At 37.2% G+C, this 13,403-nt stretch overlaps 1 protein-coding gene across 1 annotated transcript in view; it reads left to right on the top strand.

Annotated features, from left to right (window-relative positions):
- The window catches only part of FAM98B (family with sequence similarity 98, member B), a 64,139-nt gene that overhangs the window by 50,435 nt on the left and 301 nt on the right, over positions 1-13,403 (top strand). The window contains exons 6-9 of the mRNA XM_006831905.1: positions 2,811-2,891; positions 5,478-5,594; positions 10,826-10,993; positions 13,326-13,403. Of these exons, the coding sequence (XP_006831968.1) occupies positions 2,811-2,891; positions 5,478-5,594; positions 10,826-10,993; positions 13,326-13,403 (444 nt within the window). The remainder of the gene's footprint in view (positions 1-2,810; positions 2,892-5,477; positions 5,595-10,825; positions 10,994-13,325) is intronic.

The following is a 13,403-nucleotide window of genomic DNA, read 5'->3' as shown; positions in this document are numbered from 1 at the left end:
ATGAAAATACAATATTAACAAATCGTGGAACTTGCCAACTGGAAAATAAATGTGAATCCTAGCTTGAAAGTTTTGTTTAGAACTTTTTTCTCTTTTCTTTTGTATTAATAATGATCAGGGTTGGTTAAAATGTCTGGAACTATTCCAAATTGAAGTAGATTTCTAGACTGTTCTTACTCTGCCAGTGCATCTATGTATTTATTTCTCATAGACTTTTCCATTGTCTTGTTTTTGGTGAGTATTAACAATATCCATAGGCCCCTCTTTTCCCTACTTGAAGCATGGAATAATGCCTGCTTTTGAATGCTGTTAGGCCCATTATAAGGTAGTTGTTATCAGGCTATAAGACTATGGCCCTTGTGGCTAAATATTTAATGTAGAGGACTTTCTAGTTTATTTAGTTCCTATCATAGGTAAGAAATTTCACATTTTCTTGTACATGTGATGTGTTCAGAAGATACTTTACCACCATCAGGGAAGAAAATGATCATTTTCTAACTTGAACCTGTTCAAATGTGAATCTAAAGTAATTGTATTAAGACTAACAGCAAACATAGATATCTTTTACTATTCTAAATGGCTGTATATGGTAACTCATTTAGATATCAGATCAATCATATGTAGTGGATTCTGTTATCACCCACAACAACGATATGAGGAAATGCATGTACAGAAATATTTAGTAAGTTAAACAAGCTATTAATGTAGCTTGTACAGGCAAGTAGAGATAGAACTGAGGTTTGAACCCAGGCATTCAAAATCCTGAGATTATGCTCTTAACGCCCTCTCTATAATAATTCATTCTCAAGCTCATTAAAGCTGTTATGTCATGTCAGAATCCTAGGAACTGAACTGAACATGATTACATGTAAGAAATTATAGTATGCATTCAGAATCCTTCTTGACTACTAAGTTTGAGGAGTTACAATGAAAGCTTTTAATAGCTTATAAAACATCATGATCAAAATTGGAAATTTTTAAAGTAGTTGGTAAATCTACAGAAATGGTTTAAGATAATATGTTATCATTTCTTTTTTTGAACTTAGAAGAGTTAACCATTGACTTAACATGTTTTTATTTGGACATGTTTGTGTTAGTACAGTGAAGCTAAATTTGAGATACTGCATATCATCAATTTATTATAAAAGAGAGGCATGAAGATTATTTACATGATGCAAGATTTCAGAACTTCAGCTTTACATGATGGCATGTCAATTGAGACTGATGTCTCCATACTCCCCAGGAATGTCACCATCTTTAAATAAGAAATAATCCTTGTTGTCTAGAACTACTTTTGTGCTTCCATATTCTGGAAGAAGAACTTTATCTCCAACTTTCATGCTATCTGGTTGAATCTCTCCACCCTTTCCTTTAGATCTGCATCCAACAGCTACTACTGTTGCGTACAGTACTTTTCCTTGAGATTTTTCTGGAAGCATAATGCCTCCATTAGTTACAGTTTCAGCTGCACTCTTTTCCACCAGTACTCGATCAAAGAGGGGAAGAAACTTCTAAATGCCTGCCCTGCCAGGATTCTCAGGTCACCGCAACTTACACTCTACATTCCCTACGCCAGCAGAAAGCAGAGACCCGCAATCCCTAATTTTTTATAAGCTATAAGAATTGTATGATTTTATCATTGCTGTAAAGAGTAATTTTTAAAACAGCTTCCTGAAGGTATTATTTACCCAACCCAGTAAATTCACTCAAATTAATTTATAGAGTTATAAAACCACTCTAATTTTAGAACTTTTCTGTGTCACCTTCCAACTCCCTGCAAAAAAAAAAAAAAAAGCGCAAAACAAAAAAACCTTGTTTACATTCCTTTTTCATTTCCACCCTAGCCTGCTACATCTTTATACCATAGAATGACTGATGGGTTTCAATCCCCAAACTTTCTTTTTGTACCAGGAGAAGCTCTGTGGAGCAGCCTACTCTGACCTGTGTGGTCACTGTGTGTCTGGCTCTCTGGAGAAGCTCTGTGGAGCAGCCTACTCTGACCTGTGTGGTCACTGTGTGTCTGGCTCTCTGGAGAAGCTCTGTGGAGCAGCCTACTCTGACCTGTGTGGTCACTGTGTGTCTGGCTCTCTGGAGAAGCTCTGTGGAGCAGCCTACTCTGACCTGTGTGGTCACTGTGTGTCTGGCTCTCTGGAGAAGCTCTGTGGAGCATCCTACTCTGACCTGTGTGGTCACTGTGTGTCTGGCTCTCTGGAGAAGCTCTGTGATAGTTGTCTTGGTTTTGGCTTTTGGTTTGGTAACTGTCTAGGTACATTTTTTCTTCTGGAAAGGTTGGCAGTCTACAACTTGTAGTACTTCTCTGAAAAGTATTTTCTACATTGTAGTGTTTTATTTTTTTAGCTTGTGAAGGTGTATTTTTATTCATTTTAACATTCTCTAGTTTTTGAAGCAACATTTTAAGAATAAGATTGTTTTAAATTGTTGCTGATTTGGCCCTGTGGGTTAATGCTCCAGACTGCAAAGCCGTTTGAACTGCAAAGCTGTTCAAGCTCACCAGCTAATCCTTAGAAACGCTATACAGGGTTGCTATGGGTCGGAACCAACTCGACGGCACTTAACAACAACAACAGTTGTTAGGTACTGTCAAGTCAGTTTCAACCCATAGTTATTGTATAAATGACAGAAACACTTCCTGGTCCTGTGCCCTCCTCACATTTGTTCTTATGTTTGAGTTGGTTGTTGCCACCGTGTCAGTCTTATTTCATTGAGGATGTTCCTCTTTTTCACTGACTATCTACTTGTAAATTACAGTTATAGATTTTCATAAAAGATTCTTTTATATTTGCTTTCAGGTGAAGGATATTCTCTCAAAAGTCCAGAAGAATCATGTGGGAAAACCACTGCTGAAAATTGATTTAAATCAGGAACAGGCGGTAAATATTTTTCACATTAGTTTTATGTAATTAAACCTGACTTAATTCTTTAAACAGACATCTAGATTTTATGTTAGGCCTGTATATTAATTTGGTAAGTTAAAATGGATTGATAGTCTAGAGTAATAGGTCCTAACTTTTCTTAAATTGGAGTATTAAGTTAAAAAATACCTGGCCAAGACTATTCATAGATACCAATATGTTATCATGGTTGTGATTTGAAAAGTAGTAGCTCAGAGCCAATAAGATGAGATGTTACAAATATTTTCTTTTATTGGTCCTGACTGTGTTTTCCTTATATTAACATGTTTGTTGGTAAACTTCTGGTGGTCGCATTTAATTTATATGTTAGATATCTTTTTAATATTATAAATGTTCTGTCATACACACTTTCTTTTTTATTCCCCATTATCTTTTTCTTTTTTTCAAAGCTTTTATTATGAATTGAAGGATTGTTTACATGGGAGAACATCAGTTCTGCACTCATCCTACCGTATTTCATTTCATTGCAATGATTACAATCCCCTCCATGCATCATCATTCAAAACCTTCTGAGGTTTTTTTTGGATGTACATAAAAACACTCAGGAATATATAATCCTTTAATGCCCCAACAGCACATTCTGTAAGCCTACCTCCTGGCTGTCAGCACACACACAGCCTTTCTCTTTCCATGAGTCTAGAGTCCTTAGCTGCTCTGTCTCTCCATGTTATCATTTCTGCCTCCATCTCTGGTGTCGCTGCTTCTCTGGATAGGGTCCGACATTCCGCCCGTGCTCTTCTCCCTTGATGGCCCTAGGGTCCTTTGTTCCTGGAATGGAAGACTAACTATTCCCCACTTTATGTTACAAAACATTTACCTTTACAGTTGGGACAATCGCAATTAGTCATGATAATAATTACTCACTGTTTAATCATAAGAATCTTATCCCCATCTCCTTTCAGTAGACCTGTCTTGACAAGATGAAAACCTAGTCAGTGAGGATTCTACCTTCCTTCGCACACTCTGAAACTAAACTCCCTCTTGCAAATTTGTAAGCCAGCCACTTGGTGCCTTTATAGCTTCCCGTTTTAGGTAGTCTAAGTTGCCCATCCCTATGAACTCTGTGTACAGAGGGGATAGGTTTGATTCTTGATGTAAAGACTCTTTCCCTCTTAGTTGGTATTTTGAGCTACTACATCCATAAGTATAAGTCAAATTTTAGCAATTTGCACTTGTTTCTTTTATCAGAATTGTTTTATCTTCCTCTAGTCGAGTTCTGATCATCAAGCCATGAAAGCTAGGTCAGATAGGCACTATCTGCAAGTTTGGGCATTCTTATGTGTCTCTGCTTCATATCAGCTAGATGTTTCAGTCTCATCTCTAGACCTCTGTGGTTAGGTCCTTGTCCATGGGTTTAGGAGTCTCCACGTCTCACCACACTTAGGACCAATCAGCCCTTCCTCTTTTCTCTTTTCTCCAGGTTGACGGGAGTCTATGGAACGTGATCATACTCAGCCCATATTTTCATTGCTGCCTTTTTCCCGCTTCCACTCACCTGTAGACCAACATGGTCATCAGCAAGCTTACATGCTTCCTCAAGTGTTCGCTTTGAGTTTCAGTCTTGGAGGGGAGTTTGTCCTGAAGCACTTGATTGCTTGCCTTGATGACTCCCTGGTGAACAACTTGCTTGTTCTTATAGTAGCCAATCAGACTGCCCTACTGGTTTTTTTTGTTTGTTTGTTTGTTTTCTCCTGCTTGACTTTCTTTCAAGAAGTATCTTCTGTTCCTCTTACTGCTCCATGCTGATCTGCATGTCCTTTCAAGTGGGAATGTCTCACTTCAGAAGGTTCTGGATGGGGCTCAAGATTCCACCTAAAGTCCTATACACTATAAAAACTCTGCAAGAAGCCTGTTTCATTGGGCAAGTTCTCCTTTTAGGTATTCCAATCAGTTATAGCCTGAAGATAGACTTACAAGCTTTCTGTAATCATGTTTCCTGATATTCCTTTCTATCCTACTCAAGTGTCTATTTTACAGTAGTAGGCAAGGGAAACCAATATTCATAAGCCAGTCAAGCATCTTAACGTTATTTTCCCTCTTCAGGCTATGCCTCGATCTTTGTATCAGAGTCCTGTTCCAAGGTTGAGCACGCATCACTATTTACTTCTGTCCCATTTAGCCCATGCATGCGTAGTGGTTACGAATTGGGCTGCTAACTGCAAGGTCAGCAGTTCGAAACTACCAGCTGTTCTGCAGGAGAAAAATGAGGCTTTCTGCCCCTGTAAAGATTTACAGCCTCGGAAACCCTGTGCAGGGTCACTATGAGTCGGAACCAACTCCATGGCACATAACAACAACAACAACAAACCTGCCTCAGTGTTCCGTATATACCTTGTTTTTCCATCCTCCTTCTTATGTATTGCCCTCCCCAACACCCGAACTATGTTTATCCATATACTCTTAATTATTTCATTTATTTATCAAAATTCTCATGGAGTCAGAAAATTTTCATGAATTAGTCAAGCATTTCCCATAATTTTAAAATTTATTTTCTTTACATAATAAAAATCCAAATGTGATGATTTTTGTTTCTAAATTCTTTAGGAACAGCTGGAAAGAATCAATGATGCACTGTCTTGTGAATATGAATGCCGCAGGCGAATGTTATTGAAGCGTTTGGATGTGACAGTGCAGTCCTTTGGGTGGTCTGATAGAGCGAAGGTAAGATGGTTTTCCATTTGGGTCCTGTAGATGGTAGCAGGTGACAACTCTTTAGGCTCTTTTATACACTGTTATGTAATTGTCACATTTCCAGTTTATTAATATCCCAAGTCAGCTATTGATCTCATATAATGGTCCTCGTCTTATATAAATAAAATTCCTGCTTACAAATACCTTAGTATTAATTTCTTTCCAAATCTTTCACATTTATTTTAAAATCAGATATCGTGAGCAACTGATCAAAATACTAGAGTATAGGAATAGATAAAGGTAGGTAAAGTATAGGAATAGGTTAAGGCAGGTGGTACTGCTGCTTGAATAGGCCTTCTTAAAAGTTCCTTAGGGCTGGGTAAGGGTGTAGTGTATTCCAGATAAAGTGGTGGATGAGGCCTGGGACATTCCCAAATAAGCATCTCTTCAGATGGTTTTCTAGAGAGCTGTCTCCAGTTGTTCAGTTTATGCCTTTAACCTGTTCTCAGGTTTCCTCTGAATCCCCATCTCTACAGCACAGCTTGGAAACTCTCGATAGTAAACGGGGATCATCTCATTTGCTTCCATCTCTCATAAATCATTGTCCTATGCTCCCTATTGCCCTGTGTCTGGCAGTCACTGGTTCACATGCTTTGTCCAATGGTTTAGTTCTTTCTTGACTGCAAGTAGAAGTTAAAGTATTATTATTATTATTGGATGGACTGGGCAGTTCTTATGGCCTATGTTGTATCAGCTGGGGATCATTCATTCACCAGGTAGCTGGGTTTGGCTGGGCTAGAACATCTAAGATGCTGTCTCAAATGTGTAGGTCCTTGGTGCTGACCACCTACTGGGATGCTTCGGTTTTCCTCTGGGCGCTCATATGGTTCCTGGCTCTTTGTGGTGTCTTATGTTTGTTTCCTGTCACTGCTAAAACAAATTGCCAGATTTAATGATTTGAATAATAGGAGTTTATCCTCTTAGAATTGCTAGAAGTCAGAAGTCCTAAAAAAAAAAGGTGTTGGCAGGGGTGGTTCCTTTCAGATATTCAAGGGGAACATGCTAGGGGGAAAGATAACAGGTCTGGGATTAAAATGTGGACATCTTTGGGAGGCCATTATTCAGTTTACCACATACCTTATTTTCTTTAAATTAAAATTTATTTTTCAGGCATTATGTTTCTCTGTCATAAAATCAGATATTCCAGTGAATTCTTCATTTTCATTTATATTCCCTGCCAGAAGCTCTTACTGAAATCTGGGCTGTTTGCTTAGCTGTTCCTTGCTGCTCACTGTTTCTTGGATCTCCTAGTTCCCACCTTCATTGTTTATTCTCTCATTCTACTCGTAGATCTTCCAGTAACTTCTTAATAAAGGGTGCTTGTTGTTGTTGTTGTTTGGTGCCATTGAGTTAGTTCCCACTCTTAGCAACCTTATGAACAGCAGAAGGAAACACTGTGCCATCCTCACAGTTGTTATGTTTGAGCCCATTGCTGCAGCTACTGTACCAATTCATCTCCTTGGGGGTCTTCCTCTTTTTCACTGACCCTCCACTTTACCATGTATGTTGTCCTTCTCCTATACTGGTCCCTCCTGATAGCATGTCTAAAGCATGAGTGACAAAGTTCATCCTGGCCTCTAAGGAACATCTGACTATACTTCCTCCAATGCAAATTTGTTTATCCTTGGTACTTTCAGTATTCTTCTTCAACACCATTACTTAAAAGCATCAATTCTACACTCTGCCTTATTTATTGTCCAACTTTCAGATGTATATGAGGCAATGGGAACTACCTTGGCATGGGCACACCTTAGTCCTCAAACTGATGTCTTTGCTTTTGAACACTTTAAAGAGGTTTTGTACAATAGATTTGTTTAATGTTACTTGATTTTTTGACTGCAGCTTCCATGAATGTTGATACTGGATCCTAGCAAAATGAAGTCTTGGACAACATGATTGTTTTCTCTGTTTATCATGATGTTATTTATTGGTCCAGTTGTGAGGATTTTAAAGGGTGCATAGGAGGTGATTTTTTTCTGAGTACTTAAAGTCAGAAAATGAGATTATTTTGCTGTCATATTTTACATTTACCCAAATCTGGTGTAACTGTAGGATAAGCACTGGACTGCCAACCATAAGGTCAGCGGTTCAAACCTACCAGCGCTCCTTGGAAACCCTGTTCAGGGTCACTGTGAGTTGGGACCGACTTGACGGCACTTAACAACAACAAAACTTGGTAAATGCAATACATACAAAATCTTGTTATTAGGTGCCATTGATTAGGTACCGACTCCTAGTGACCTATGCACAGCAGAGTGAAACACTGCCCGGTCCTGGGCGAACCTCACTCTTGTTGCCATCTTGAGTCCATCAATGCTGCCACTTTGCGAGTCCATCTCACTGGGGGATCCCGTTCACCATTCAGTCTCCCTCTCTGGCTGTCCTTGTTCACCCTCTTCTTTCAGAAAGCACTCCATCCATCTCTAACTTTGGAAGTTCAGGATGACAGAATTGTCGTCTGCGTTGGTTTTATTTTTGTCTCTCCTATCTTTGTGGTCATAGAGTTAAGATACAGGGAGAGACCCGTGTTATCAACCTGATAAATATGCTGTTGTTTTTGCTGTGTGCCACTGCGTCAGTTCTTACTCATAATGACTTTAGACGATGGGGTCGAATGGTTTCTTAGGATTTCCTAAGCTATCTTCTGTATGTGAATTGATCGCCAGGTTTTTTATTCTGATGGAGCCACTGGTGCGTTCGAACCACTGACATTTTGGTTAGCAGCTGAGTGCTTAGCTATTGTACCACCAGGAGCCTTGGGAACTTAATGAAGGGCTATCTGCATTTTGGATCACTGTTTTAACTTGACAGGATTTTAGATCAAAAGAGGAATGTAGAAATACAAGAAAATTATATAAGAAAAGTGGCATTAAGTTTGTTAATACACTCAACTCAGAGATTTGTTCATTGCTTTACTTTAGAGAAATCCAGATGGGTGAGTTTTGATAGATATAGTGTTATTGTTGTTAAGGGTTGTCAAGTCAATTCCAATTCATAGGGTTTATGAGAGGTGGCCGGTGGGTTTGAACCACAGCCTTTGAGGTTCAAACCAACCTTGCAGTCCAGTGCATTATCCTGCTGTACCACACTAGGGGACTCCTGCTCTGTCCTCACAGTTTTCTGTTAGTCTTGAGCCCATTGCTGCTGCCACTGTGCCAATCCATCTCGTTGTACGTCTACCTCTTTACATATATATATATATAATGTTTTGGTTGTTGTTAAGTGCCATTGAGTTAGTTCCTACTCATAGTGACCTTGTATCTATATATATTTATGTAAATATAAACTTATATAGTATTTATATAATAAATGATATATATGTATAAATATAAATTTATATAGTGTTTATATAATATATGATATATGTGTGTGTAAATGTATATATATGTATATATACATATATATATATATATATATAGAGAGAGAGAGAGAGAGAGATATCTGCAAGGTCAATTATTATTTTTATTTTATTGAATACAATTCACAACATAAAATTTACCATTTTAAACTATATAATTCTGAGGGTTTAGTATATTCACTATGTTGTGCAACCATTACAACGATCGAATTCTGGAACATTTCCATCACCCTAAACAGAGTCCATCAGCAGCCATTCCCACTTCTCTCCTTCCTCTGACAGCCACTAATCTGATTTCTTCTCCTTGGTTGACCTTTTCTAAATGTTTCCTCTGATGAGATTCTACAGGCCTTTTGTATGTTTAGCTTCTTTCACTTACCATGATGTTTCCAAAGTTCATCTATGTTAATGCACGTATCAGTATTTTATTACTTTTAGTATCTTTTCTATGGTGACACTGTATTTTATCATATGTTATACTTTCCGTTGTGAGCAAAATGGCTCTGTAGGGTAAGTACTGGAGTGCTAACTAACCCCAAGCTCTTTGGTTTGAGACCATCAACTGCTTTTTTTCAGGAGAAAGATGAGGTTTTCTGCTTCTGCAAAGATTTACAGCCATTTATTGGAACGGACTCAATGACACTTAACAGGAACAACATACTTTACTTAGCTATGTTATTTTATACATTTTTCTTTGTATTTAACAGTGGTGATGTTTCTGTACATAATATTTTTGTGTGACTCTCAAAGAATATTCTTACGGTAGATTGTTTTATCTTACTTTACCTTCTTTAATATTTAGATTGTTGTCCATTTTATTGCTAAGTGATGGTTTAACAAATCTAACTTGTTTTAATTTTTATGTATCTACTATTAGTAGAGCTAAACACTTTTTTACAGGCTTGTTAGTCATTGAATTTCCTCTTTTTGAAATTCTTGTCATCCCCCCCCCTCCTTTGGAGTCTTCCTGTTTTTCTTTTGATTGAGTTTTTTATATATTAAGGAAGTTAACTAGTTGTCTTATTTGTTGAGAGTGTTTTTCCCAGTTTTCTTTTGATTTTGTGTTTTTATCTTTTGTTGTAATCCTTAGTATGTAGTTAAATTTTAATCTTATAACCTCAACAATGAATTCTTGATTCTATTTGGAATTCTCTTTGTTATAATGTGCCTTATATTACTAATACTGTTTTTACAAAGCGCTAACAGCTTGTTCCAGCACTGTTTAAAAAAGAATCCTTTACTTTCCTGCTGATCTTTGATTCCTCCTTTATCATATATTATGTTCATATATTTGTGAAAATTTGAATCTCAGTAGTCTATTATGTTTCATTGATTATTTTTTTTCCTCCCTAGTTCCAATGAATTAGACCGAAGTTGGTTGTATGCTATTTTATATACAGCAATTCCTGGGGTCAGATGGACCTTTATTGGTCAGTAGGCAGAGCCAGAATTCTAGTTTTGGGAAAGTAGCTTAAGTTTTCTAAGCCTCAATTTTTTTTGCCTTATCAAACTTGATACTTCTTACCACTTACTTAAGTTTTCCTTTTGTTTTGCCATTTTGTTAATGTTTTCTTCCTAAAAGACCTATACATTTTTGGTAAAGCTATTTTTAGGTACATTTTGTTGATATGAATGAAATTTTTTGTATTATATTTTTAGTGAATTACTACTATTATGTTTACTATTATTCTGCAAAACAATGATCAGGTATTTGAAGACTTTTGCTTTTATCCATTTCTGTTCTTGTACATGATCTCATTATCTTCTTTCTGAAGGTATCATTGCCATTGCTACTTTGTTAAATTTACTTTGGTTTCTTTTTCTTCTAACTTTTGTCATTTAGGTAAAAACAGATGACATAGCAAGAATTTACCAGCCTAAGCGTTATGCTTTGTCACCCAAGACCACTGTTACGTTGGCGCATTTACTTGCTGCTCGTGAAGATCTATCCAAGATCATTCGGACAAGTAGTGGCACCAGCCGGGAGAAGACAGCATGCGCCATTAATAAGGTGGGTTTTTGTTAAGCACAATGGAGAATGAGTTCATAATACTCTTGTTAGAGGTTTTCTCACATGTTAATTCATTTTTTAAAAAACTGGTGCACTCCTAGAAAAGAGGAGGAAGGGAGAACTTTAATTTGTTTAGGTGTAGATTTGTTTTGTGTATATTTGCGTGTATTTTGTTTCTGTTAACTATCTATTAAATCAGAGTTTTATCTTAAGTAGAGGAATTTGATTGTTTGGTTTAAAAAGAATTGCCTTTATGAATAGCTTTAGCAAGAATTACTTGCCTTTTTTCCAAGAAAGAAGTAATTTCTTTTTGTCAATGTAAATCTGTTTGTAGGAATTGCTTTGGGTACTGACAGACATAGCTTTGTTATATCCTTCGCGCTAATGGAAAGAGTGCATGCTTTGGAGTTACACATCTGAGTTTGCATCCTGTTTCTAGCATTTACTCAGAGGAACGACTTTGGACAAGTTATTTAGCTTCTTTGAGCTTCTTTTCCCTAATTAATAAGATTCTAGATCCATTTCTTTGAGTGTGGTCCTAAGTTTAACAAGCTCAAGGAGTTTTATTAAGCAGCAGTAATAAACCACTTCTGTCAGTTTGATTATAGTGTGTACTCTCCATTTACGTAAGCAAAATATCTCATGGCAAATCTGGTTACAGTTGGTAGGTGAGTAAGTAAAACATTTGAATTAAGGATTTTATGTAACTTTAAAACCTTCTTAGTCCATATGGCTAGCTTGAAATACACTTGTTTTTATTAAAGCTTCCTTGCTGTGGGATGGCTGTATTTTAAAGTGAACTTGTTAAGTGTTGCTACATTTAGGCCACATCAGGGTTTGCCTCCGTGACATTTTTCTGTACTTGCATTTTGGATCACTCCCATCATCTTTTAAAAGAGAGTGATCTTTCTTTAAATGTATTACTTACATCCAGTTATAATCTAGCCTTGTTGGCTCAAGAGTGTTTTCTACTTCAAGTGACATTTCCCATCTCTTTTCCAGGCATCTAATTTATAGTCTTAATTCTTTAAAGATAATCTTGATCCTGTGATCAATTCTTGGAGCAATGTTCACATATATTTACCTAGAATGTATCATGTTTGGTATTATTGATGTTTGCGTACTTAGAAACTTCCCACGGTGAAGATCACACTTTGTCTTTCATTTATGGCATAAATTGCTAAATCTTAGTATTGACTAGCGGGCAGTGGAATTAGAACCTAGGTGATTCTTAGGTCATTTTGGTTGAGGCAGTTAATTGTCTTGCTGTCTTTCCTGAAACAGTTGTAGCAGGAAGCTGGTGACTTCCCCTGGGCTGTGCTGGCTGGGTATCACTATCCTCACTGTTGCTTGTCTTCCCTGTGCTCACAGGTATCTCAGGTAGCCTTTCTTCACACATAGGGACCTTCAGAGTATGTATAGCAGGCTGAAGGAATTGTGTCACCTCGGTATTTTCTTTATAATAGTATAGTAACTATGATTATCATTGGTCAAAAGTTTGTGAGCTTGTTTCTTTTATGATAAGAATAATTCATTGAGAATTCTTGTTTGAACATTTATTTCCTTGCAGTGATACCTTGTGTCTTCATTACATCCACAAGTAATGAAGTCAGAAGCTATATGTATATAGTTGTTGTTAAGTGCCGTTGAGTTAGTTCCAACCCATAGCGACCCTGTATAGAGTTTCTGAGGAGCAGCTGGTGAGCTTGAACTGCCGACCTTGCAGTTCAAACGGCTTTGCAGTCTGGCACATTTTATATATTATGTCATGCTTTGTTGAAATAGAATGTAATCAGTGATCCAATCCAGTAAAACCAAGAGCAGTACAGAGCTGTTATATAAATGGATTAATGTGGCACTGTAGGATACTGTGCTGGACTGCAAGGTTAGTTTGAACTGCAAGGTCAACTGTTCAAACCCACCAGCTGCTCCTCAGAAATCCTATACAGGGTCATTATGGGTTTGAGCTGACAACAACAATAATATGTTATATATATTGAAAATCATTCAGTGAAAAAATTTCTTGGTGCTCTGAATTACTACTTTTGTGACAGAAATCTGTTGCATTGAAATAAGAGAAATTAACAAGTCCTTACTTTCAGAAATACTCCCCTAGATTGTTTAAAAATGGTATTATATTATGAAGACTTGATCATACACCACACTTTCATTTTCCATATTAATTAAACTACCATGCATGATGCTTTCATGTCCTTAAATAGTTGGCTTCTGTTTCTTTATTAGAAATAATAACTTCAATATCCTCTGACTTCTTTATGAGAATTTAAGTTTTAAAATATTATAAAGTGAAAGAAAACGTTTCTTCACACAGGTGCTGATGGGAAGAGTCCCGGACCGGGGAGGACGACCAAATGAAATTGAGCCACCGCCCCCTGAAATGCCCCCATGG

This window comes from Chrysochloris asiatica, unplaced genomic scaffold (genome assembly GCF_000296735.1).
Source record: "Chrysochloris asiatica unplaced genomic scaffold, ChrAsi1.0 scaffold00004, whole genome shotgun sequence".
Taxonomy (NCBI): domain Eukaryota; kingdom Metazoa; phylum Chordata; class Mammalia; order Afrosoricida; family Chrysochloridae; genus Chrysochloris; species Chrysochloris asiatica.
Note: the sequence above shows the minus strand (reverse complement) of the source record. Positions and strands in the feature narration are given on the sequence as shown.